General features: G+C 43.4%; 2 protein-coding genes across 4 annotated transcripts in view; one reads left to right on the forward strand and one right to left on the reverse strand.

Moving 5' to 3' along the window:
* Nucleotides 1-3,433, reverse strand: part of SRP54 (signal recognition particle 54) — a 54,739-nt gene extending 51,306 nt beyond the window's left edge. For 2 of the 3 annotated variants that reach the window (XM_021719240.1, XM_008071457.1), the window contains exon 1: nucleotides 3,134-3,431. The gene's annotated coding sequence lies outside the window, so the exon portion shown is untranslated. Of the gene's footprint in view, nucleotides 1-3,133 lie in introns of all 3 variants that reach the window. The other variant, XM_021719239.1, reaches the window with a different exon arrangement.
* Nucleotides 3,434-3,760: 327 nt separating this feature from the next.
* The window catches only part of LOC103274000, a 40,309-nt gene continuing 34,705 nt past the window's right edge, over nucleotides 3,761-9,364 (forward strand). The window contains exon 1 of the mRNA XM_008071459.1: nucleotides 3,761-3,881. Coding sequence (XP_008069650.1) covers nucleotides 3,785-3,881 — 97 coding nt within the window. The 5' untranslated portion in view covers nucleotides 3,761-3,784. The remainder of the gene's footprint in view (nucleotides 3,882-9,364) is intronic.

Genomic DNA, 9,364 nt, shown 5'->3' on the forward strand with positions numbered 1-9,364 from the left:
ATAAATCAAAAAAAATTAGCCAGGCGTGGTAGCGCACACCTGCAGTTCCAGCTACTCAGAAGGCTGAGGCAGAAGGATCGCCGGAGCCCAGCAGGTCGAGGCTGCAGTGGCCGGGAGCAGCCACCGCACTCCAGTCTGGACAACAGAGTGAGACTCCGACTCAAAAAAAAAATAAATAAAGGTACCTTCATAATGAACATTTGTATGCCTGAATTGTACCCCACATCTTTAAAATAAAAAAAAAGAAATGACATCATTTATATTCATTTAGTTATTCATTAAATACCTGCTATGTGCTCCAGAACTTGTGCCAGCAAGAGAAGTTTTAACTACAAATCAATCAGTTACATCAGTGTAACATAGACAAGACTTCCTTGTTAACTTCAGAAGATAAATGATGCATCATACCACCATTGACTCCTCTGCCTTATTTTCACACCAGAGGTTATATTCTGTTATAATTCTTTCTTGCTTGAGGCATATACTCAAGCAATAGGCTATTTCAATGACATTTAGACAATGCCTATCAGCTAAAAATTAAAGGCTCAATCAGAATCTCCAGAGACAGTGATGTAAAATAAAGTTTTCAGGGAAGTAGCCTCATCCAAATTCTTGATCAGAAAAGCAAAACAAGGCATTAATATTTTGAAAAACTTAACTGGTTATACTGATGTGCAGCTAGTGTTAATAATCATTACATTAAGTTACACTCCTCCAGAGGAAACAAGGGCATGAAAAATCTGTTCTAGCCGGTCTTGGTGGCTCAGCCTATAATCCCACGCTCTGGGAGGCTGAGGTGAGTGGATTGCCTGAGCCCACGGGTTCGAGACCCACCTGGGCAATTTGGCGAGACCTCATCTCTACAATAAATAATAATAATAAAAAATTAGCTGGGTGTGGCAGCGCACGCCTATAGTTCCAGCCACTTGGAAGGCTGAGGCGGAAGGATCGCTGGAGCCCAGCGGGTCGAGGCTGCAATGGCCAAGAGCGGCCACTGCACTCCAGTCTGGGTGACAGTGAGACTCCAACACAACAACAAAAAAAAAAGAAAGAAAGAAAGAAAAATCTGTTCTATACTTAAAAAATATTTTAGAGGGCAATCTCCTCGGGTCCCCTCCCACTGCAGGAGCTTTTCTGTCCTCTCATAAATCCTGTTTTCTAAAATAAAACAAAGTCTTTAGAGACAATGTAACAAACATACAAAAGGAAGAAAAAGCAAGAGTCAGGAGACCACATACAATAGCCACACTCCAAAAGATTTGGGTTTGAACAAAGAAATGAGGAAGCAAAATGAAGAGAGGGGACTAGAGTTAAGATCTAACATCTCAAGCAGAATCTACAAGATGTAAAGACCAAATGGTTGTGATGAAGGAGAAACAGAAGGCAAAAATCATTCCAATGTCTCTAGTTTTAATAACCAGATGGTTAGTGATGTCATTAACCAATAAATGAAAGGCAAAAAGGGAAGCTGGCTTGAATATCAAAAAGAGTTAAAGCAAGGTGCAGTGGCTCATGCCTGTAATCCCAGCACTTTGCGAGGCCAAGGCAAGAGGATTGCTTGAGCCCAGTTATTTGAGACCTCAGCCTTCCAAGCAGCTGGAACTACAGGCACGTGCTATCACACCCAGCTAATATTTTTATTTATTGTAGAGACGAGGTCTTGCCAAGTTGCCCAGGGTGGTCTTAGGCAATCCTCTCACCTTGACCTCCCAAAGTGCTGGAATTATAGGAGTGACCCAACGTGCCAGACAAAAGCGATTTTTTAAAAAGTTACATTTATGAGCCGAGTTCGGTGGCTCAGCCTGTAATCTCACATCTTTGGGAGGCTGAGGTGAGTGGATTGCCTGAGCCCGCGGGTTCGAGACCCGCCTGGGCAGGGAGACCTCATCTCTACAATAAACAAATAAATAAATCAGCGGGGCGTGGTAGCGCATACCTGTAATTCCCGCTACTGGGAAGGCTGAGGCAGAAGGATCGCCGGAGCCCAGCAGGTCGAGGCTGTGGTGGCCGGGAGCGGCCACTGCACTCCAGTGTGGGCGACAGAGGGAGACTCCAGCTCAAAAAAAAAAAAAGTTACATTTATGGCTACCTTACTCTAATCAGTGGCAGGTCCAGAATTTCCAGATAGATGGAGTTAGAGGAGTAATCTGTTTGGAAGGAGGGCTTGAAAATGCTTTTGCATAGTACTCCATATTTGGTTAGAAAATACTAATTGATCATATCAAAAAATTGAGGGAAGGGGGTTTGTGAGAAAGATTTCCCTCCCCTCTGGCACCACCATAGCTATGTTCTAGGCACTGTACCAAATATGTTGTCTTCATCCTCATAATAAGTCTATTAAGTAGATGAGAAAACTGAGGCTAGACTGGAATGGCAACTTGCTCAGAATCACAAATCTCCTAAGGAGTACATTAACTCTCACCTATCTGCTCTCTATGGCTCTTTATACCTACCTAGTGTTTCTCATTATTCAACTTGATATGGTGTATATTTATGTGCCTTTCTCTTACTGTACTTCTCACAGTACACTGGATTATAGTTAGCTTCTCAATGGTGTCATTTACTTCTATATCCCTACAGCCAAGAACTAGTAAGTATTTTGTTGAATTAAGCATGTAAAATAATCGGGGTGAGGATAACATCAAGAATAAAGAGTTTCAAGAAATGGGTAGTCAGTAGGGTCAAATGGCATCAAGAGAGCCACCGACATATCTTAAATCATCATTGGCACTGAACTGATATTTCTTATTCGTTTACTACATGCAGGATACTGTGTTAAGCACTACAAACACATAGGAAAATAAAATCTGGTACACGTCAAAAAGTTTTCGAGTGAACGGCCTCACGTTAATTCTTGCTCAGGAAAACAAAACAGAGTCAGGCCTGCAACTGCCTACATCTTATTTGGCTCAGGTAAGTTCGAAGACAACTTAAAAGGGTCACGGCGCATATTTTTAAACAAAACTTCTCAGAGAAGACATGAGATTAAAAAGGACCAGAGCACCTCAGTCTCGGCGACGACAGCCGGTGGCCAGGGCAGCAGATTCCCTCCGGAGTCTCTCACCCCTAAGCAGGGCTAGGGCTGCCCCTAACTGCCCTTCGCAGGCTGAGGCGGGAAAAACCAGACACTCACCGCAAAAGGCACCGCTAACGCCGTGGCCCCAAGGGGCCGGGGATTCCTTGGCGAGGCCCCACGCCGTGGAAGGAAACCTGAGAAAGCTGGGAGCAGACAGACACGTACGACCCCACAACCCAACTTCCCGAACTGTATAAAGTAGGGTCCCAGTGCCCAGCACCGCGACGCCAAATCCCACCAGCTGGAAGACCGAAGACTGCCACCGAACCTTCCGCCCAACGAGGAAACGTCACCACTCAGCGTAGTCCCGCCTTTCAAGAGGATGCACTTCCGCTTCCGGGGCACACCGCGGTGTCCGGTTATTTGCGTCCACTGGCTCGGGGCTTGAGTTTTGTACCGCTGAGGACCTGCGGCAGCAAAGTTAGCGGTACACTAGAGCCTGTCTAGAGATGTGATCTCGAGAAAAACCAGGCCTCGAGGAGCCACCTTAAGAAAAACTGACAAGACTGAGCATTACTAGCTAAGACACAGAGGTGGGATTGAAGGTGGGAATTCCCGGGCGCACGTGAGAACTGCGTAAGGGGGCGGGGCATAGGACTTCGTTGCCTAGAGAGGCGGGGTCCACGGAGCATGGGGTCTGTTGTCAAGTCAGGCCCCTGCTGCGCGTGCGCAGTGCAAACCAGCTCCTGCGTCGCTAGCTACGGTTACATGGAATTTCCGTCCGCGAGGCGAGCTGTTCTGCAGCTGCTCCGTACTGTGGCTCCGGCCGACCTCCCGGCGCTGCTGCAGTGGATGCGAACTACCCGTAAGCGACTAGAACCAGAGGCAGGCGGTGGGGGCGAGGATTTGTTGTGGGCGCTGACCTTGGGGACTTAGGCGAGTTGAAGCCAAAAGCCTGTCTCTGCTCTCCTTTGGGTTAAGTTGACCGGGTCACAACTCAGACCTTGGGCTCTTAGAGAACCACTTGGGATTGGGTGCAGCAAGACCTGGCTCTAGGTGGCTGTGATTTTGCTGCAGACTTCGGAGAGGCCTGTAAGAGCCTCCTTGTGGCTAACCCCTTTTCTAAAAGAAAAAAGGGGGTGTGGCCTTTAGCCTCCTTCCCGTTACGCCCACAAACTTGTGAGGAACGACAGAATACTTCCTGAAAGAACGACAGAATACTTCCTGAAAAAGCCCTTTACAAGAGAGGTTTTATTTAGGCTGTAGAATTGGAAACTTTTACCCTGCAGGTATTATCATCAGTATCACCTGCATATATTGTCTTGGTTGTAAAATGGACCATTTAAATAGCAGTGTTTCGGGGAGAAAAGGATTGACAAAGACTAATTTTAAGCTGTTAATATAATGAATAGCAATAATAAAAAGCAAAAGTTAGAATTGAAGATGTGTAATTAGATGTAGTTATTGAAAAATGGGATAAATCTATTCTGACAAAATGAAGCCTGGTGAAAGCTCAAGAAAATAGGATATTCCTTGTTTGATAATTATACTATACTCTGCTTCCATATCTCTAAATGTTGATTCCCGTGGTTATTTTCATCCATACTCATAACTTGAAATGTCCTTGTTTGCCGATGACTCCAAATTTTAGATTTTTAACTTTTACCTCTTTTTAAAACTCTCTTTGTGATGTTAGAGTCAATCAGTAGGTATTATAATTACTGTTGCTATACATTTAAGTGGTCATTTTAGATAAGATGCCAAACTAAAATTAAAATTCACTTTGGGTGCAGTGGCTGACGCCTGTAATCGCCAGCATTTTGGGAGGCCTAGATTGGAAAATTGCTTGAAACCAGGAGTTTGAGACCAGCCTGGGAAACATAGCCAGACCCTGTCTCTACAAACATAAAAATTAGGAAATTAGCTAGGCGTGTTGGTAGGCACCTGTAATCCCAGCCACTCAGGAGGCTGGGGTGGCAAGCTGAGCCCAGAAATTTGAGACTGCAGTGTGATCATGCCTCTGCACACCTGCCTGACAGGGCACAGACCAAGGCCCTGTCTCAATCAATAAAATCAGCTTTAGCATGTGATAGTGAGGTTTATCCTGAAAAGCATTAAAAAACCAGCATCATGTTTATCACACGTACAAGATTATTTCAAGCTAAGCATTTTCAAAGTGTGTTGTGACTCTGTCACTTCATTTAAACCCTATATTGTCTATTTAATTCATCATATCTCTTTGTTAATAAAACTGCACCAGTTTCCTTCTTTATTTTTTTCTATAATCCTCAGTATAAGGTCATTTAGTCCAAAAACATTGAGTGCCTACAAAAAAGTCACATATTGCATAGCTCTCTGGCAATTTCCCAATTACTAAAACATCCTTCCCCTCAAGATATGTCTTGTAGAGCCATTTGTAATGTAATCTAAATCGCAAATTTGAGAGACATCAATTGAGACTCCATTTTTCAAAATTAGGAAGACTTGAAAGACTGTTTTGGAAGATGATTTTGTAAACGAGCCAATGCTGCTGGCTAAAGAATATATGTTTACTTTTTTTTAAACATACTTTCTGTGTCCTTCAGCAGACCCTGTAGTCAGGAATCTCAATTAATTTGTTAAACAATTTAGAAAACAACTTGAGTTTCTGAAGAATGGTCTTTAACGTGAATATTTTTTAAAATGAGTCACTTGGCCAGGCTCGGTGGCTCAGCCTGTAATCCCGCGCTTTGGGAGTCTGAGGTGAATGAATTACCTGAGCCCACGGGTTCGAGACCCGCCTGGGCAACTTGGCGAGACCTCATCTCCACAATAAATCAAAAAATTAGCCGGGTGTGGCAGTGCACACCTGTAGTTCCAGCGACTTGGAAGGCTGAGGTGGAAGAATCATCGGAGCCCAGCAAGTCAAGGCTGCGGTGACCGGGAGCGGCCACTGCACTCCAGTCTGGGCGACTGGGTGTGACTCCAACTCAAAAAAATAAATAAAATGAGTCACTTAGAGCTTGAAATGAAAGAGGCATTGTTTTTGGTCCTAAAAAGGCAATGTGGGCCAGTCTCTGTGGTTCAGCCTGTAATCCCAGCACTTTGGGAGGTTGAGGCAAGTGGATTGCTTGAGCCCACGGGTTCGAGACCAGCCCAGGAACTTGGTGAGACCTTGTCTCCACAATAAATTAAAAAATTATCCGGGAGTGGTAGCATGCACCTGTAGTTTTGGTTACTTGGAAGGCTGAGGCGGAAGGATCGCCTGAGCACAGCAAGGGTGGCTGTCAGTGTGCCGCTGCTCTTCAGCTTGGGCAACGGAGTGAGACTCCAACTCAAAAAAAAAAGTGTGTTAGTATACCTTTTTTAAGCCGGGCTCGGTGGCTCAGCCTATAATCCAGTGCTTTGGGAGGCTGAGGTGAGTGAATTACCTGAGCCCGTGGATTGGAGACCCGCCCGGGCAACTTGGCAAGACCTCATCTCTACAATAAATCAACAGTTAGCCGGGCGTGGTAGCGCGTGCCTGTAGTTCCAGCTACTTGGAAGGCTGAGGCGGAAGGATCGCCGGATTCCAGCAGGTCAAGGCTGCGGTGGCCGAGAGCGGCCACTGCACTCCAGTCTAGGCGACAGCGTGAGACTCCAACTCAAAAAAAAAAAAAAAAAAGTATACCTTTTTTTATTGTTGTGAAATATACATAACATTTACTGTTTTAACTATTTTTTTAGTGTACAGTTAGTGACATTAGGTACGTTACATTGTAATAATCACCACCATCCATCTTCAGAACTTGTTCATCTTTCCCAAAGGGTTTCCTAAAACCCTTAGTGTACTTCTTTTTAATGAAGTGGTCTAAGTACAACACAAAAGATTCTTCCAGCCAACCATTTTTCAATTTCCTGATTAGATTTCCCTTTTCCAGGAAAAAATAATTTTTTTTTTACTTTCAAATTTTTTATTTTAAAGATGTAAGGTACAGTTCAGGGTTAGGTATACACATGTTCATTAGGTAGGTAACCTTGTTGATGAGGTGTGCCCCCCTCCCCTGACAATTCCCTTCAACTGCCAATCCCACCCCCACTCTCCTGGCAGTTTCACACTACTCCCAGTCCCTTTCTTATAGTATTATGATAATTGTTCAAGGTCCGCTTATGAGTGAGAACATATGGTACTCTGTTCTTTATTTCTGTGATAGATCACTGAGTATGATGGACTCTAAATCCATCCAGGTTGCTGCAAAGTCCATATGTTTGTCCTTCTTTATGGCTGCATAATACTCCGTTGTATATATGTCCCACTTTTTTTTATCTTGTCTAGTTTCAATGGATAGCACAAAAACACATTTTTTAAAAATCTCTAGCATTAAGTTATTTAAGTAATATCTTACACGTATGACATATGTTTAGACCTTTAATAATTATAACTCTTGAATTTTTATACCATCTAATGGAATAGAGACAATAATAGATGTTGAATATCACTTTGGTTTTGACTTTCATATTTATCAAAACTAGAAAACATCTAAATTGGCGGCAGCAGGTAAAAATCACAGTAATTTTTTTTTTTTTTTTTTTTTACTCAGAGTCTCACTCTGTTGCCCAGGCTAAAGTGTAGTAGCATGCTCCCCGGCCACTGCAGCCTTGACTCGCTGGGCTCAACGATCCTTCTGCCTCAGCCTTCCAAGTAGCTGGAACTACAGGTGTGTGCTACCACACCTGGCTAATTTTTTGACTTATTATAGAAACAAGTTGCCCAGGCTGGTCTCGAACCCCTGGGCTCAGGCACTCCTCTCGCCTCGGCCTCCCAAAGTGCTGGGATTACAAGCATGAGCCACTGTGCCTGGCTAGTAATTTTAAATATACAAAAGGAAAAATCAAATTCTTGATCTCTGAAGGGGTAGTGGGATCCCTATCACACCAAGACTTGAGTCACTTAGAATCATGTTGGTAGAACCAGAAGCTTGGACCAGGGCAGAGGCAAGCACCTGTCAGTGTCTAATAAAAGCTAAAGATATAGAAGAAATAAAGGTAGGAGCCTACATTTTCTCTTGGTAAAGCTTAGGCCAAAAGTCTAGGAAACGGTAAGCACTAAAATAGAAACCATGAAACAAGTCTGAGGGGCAAAGAGAATCTCCTCTCCCCCTGCCCAAAGAAGATAAATATTTAAAATACAGCACTATCTCAGCTCATTGATTCTGATCCTGTGGCAGAGCATCATTTCCCTTCTATTTCCTGATGTATATTAAATGGGCTCTCAGTCTAGATTTGACTGATTGCAGTCATAAGTGAAGAAAGCTAAGAGCCAGAACTGAAAGTTGGGGGGTCCCTGATGGGCATATAAAAAATGTATCAGAGCCGGGCTCAGTGGCTCAACCTGTAATCCCGCACCTTGGGAGGCTGAGGTGAGTGGATTGCCTGAGCCCGCGGGTTCAAGACCTGCCTGGGCAACTTGGCGAGACCTCATCGCTACAATAAATCAAAAAATTAACCGGGCATGGTAGTGTGCGCCTGTAGTTCCAGCTACTCGGAAGGCTGAGGCGGAAGGATCGCCGGACCTCAGCAGGTCGAGGCTGCGGTGGCCGGGAGCGGCCACTGCACTCCAGTCTGGACAACAGAGTGAGACTCCAACTCGAAAAAAATTTTAAAAATTAAAAAAAATAAAAAATGTATCAGAACAGCAATATCTAGTAACATGCTTTTCTGAAGCCTCTCCATTTTTCCTGGATATGCAAATATAATTGAGGGAGTCAAACAATTAGCCCATAAAAGTTTCTATTAAAGATCAAGTTACAAGGGATAGAAAATTAGGAAATTAACAAAATCAAGAAAATATTTAAATGCTTAGAGAAAACAACAGTAAGTGACTAGAAACCTGCAGAGACTTCTCTGTATCCTTTATTTTATGTACATCTTCACTGAGTGGAAGTTGCTGAACAGCAGCTACAGAGCTGTTAGAAGTTCTTTGAAATTCCCTCCAATCTAGAAAGGAGTCTTAGGATCTAGTTATATTTGTCAGACAGCATATTGATCCAATTCTATATTGTGTTAGTATTGAAGTACATGTGACTTAAATACTTTATTATCTTGAAACCAGTCCAGCCAGCTGGGAAAATAAAAGAAAAAAGATATTGCGACCATATGAATTTGGGAGTTATGAAGTATATGAGGTAATACTAAAAATAGATTGTTTTTTCAAAAACAAAAAAGATGTACTGAGCAAACGGGTGCTCTTAAAATTTTTCTATCAAAGAAGTAAATAACAACTGTATTTGTGTGTGTGTGTGTGTTTTGTTTTGTTTTGTTTGTTTGTTTTTTGAGTTGGAGTCTCACTCTGTCGCCCAGACTGGAGTGCAGTGGCCGCTCCTGGCCACT

Source organism: Carlito syrichta, unplaced genomic scaffold, assembly GCF_000164805.1.
Source record: "Carlito syrichta isolate Samal-C Ts95f unplaced genomic scaffold, Tarsius_syrichta-2.0.1 Scaffold314334, whole genome shotgun sequence".
Classification (NCBI taxonomy): Eukaryota; Metazoa; Chordata; class Mammalia; order Primates; family Tarsiidae; genus Carlito; species Carlito syrichta.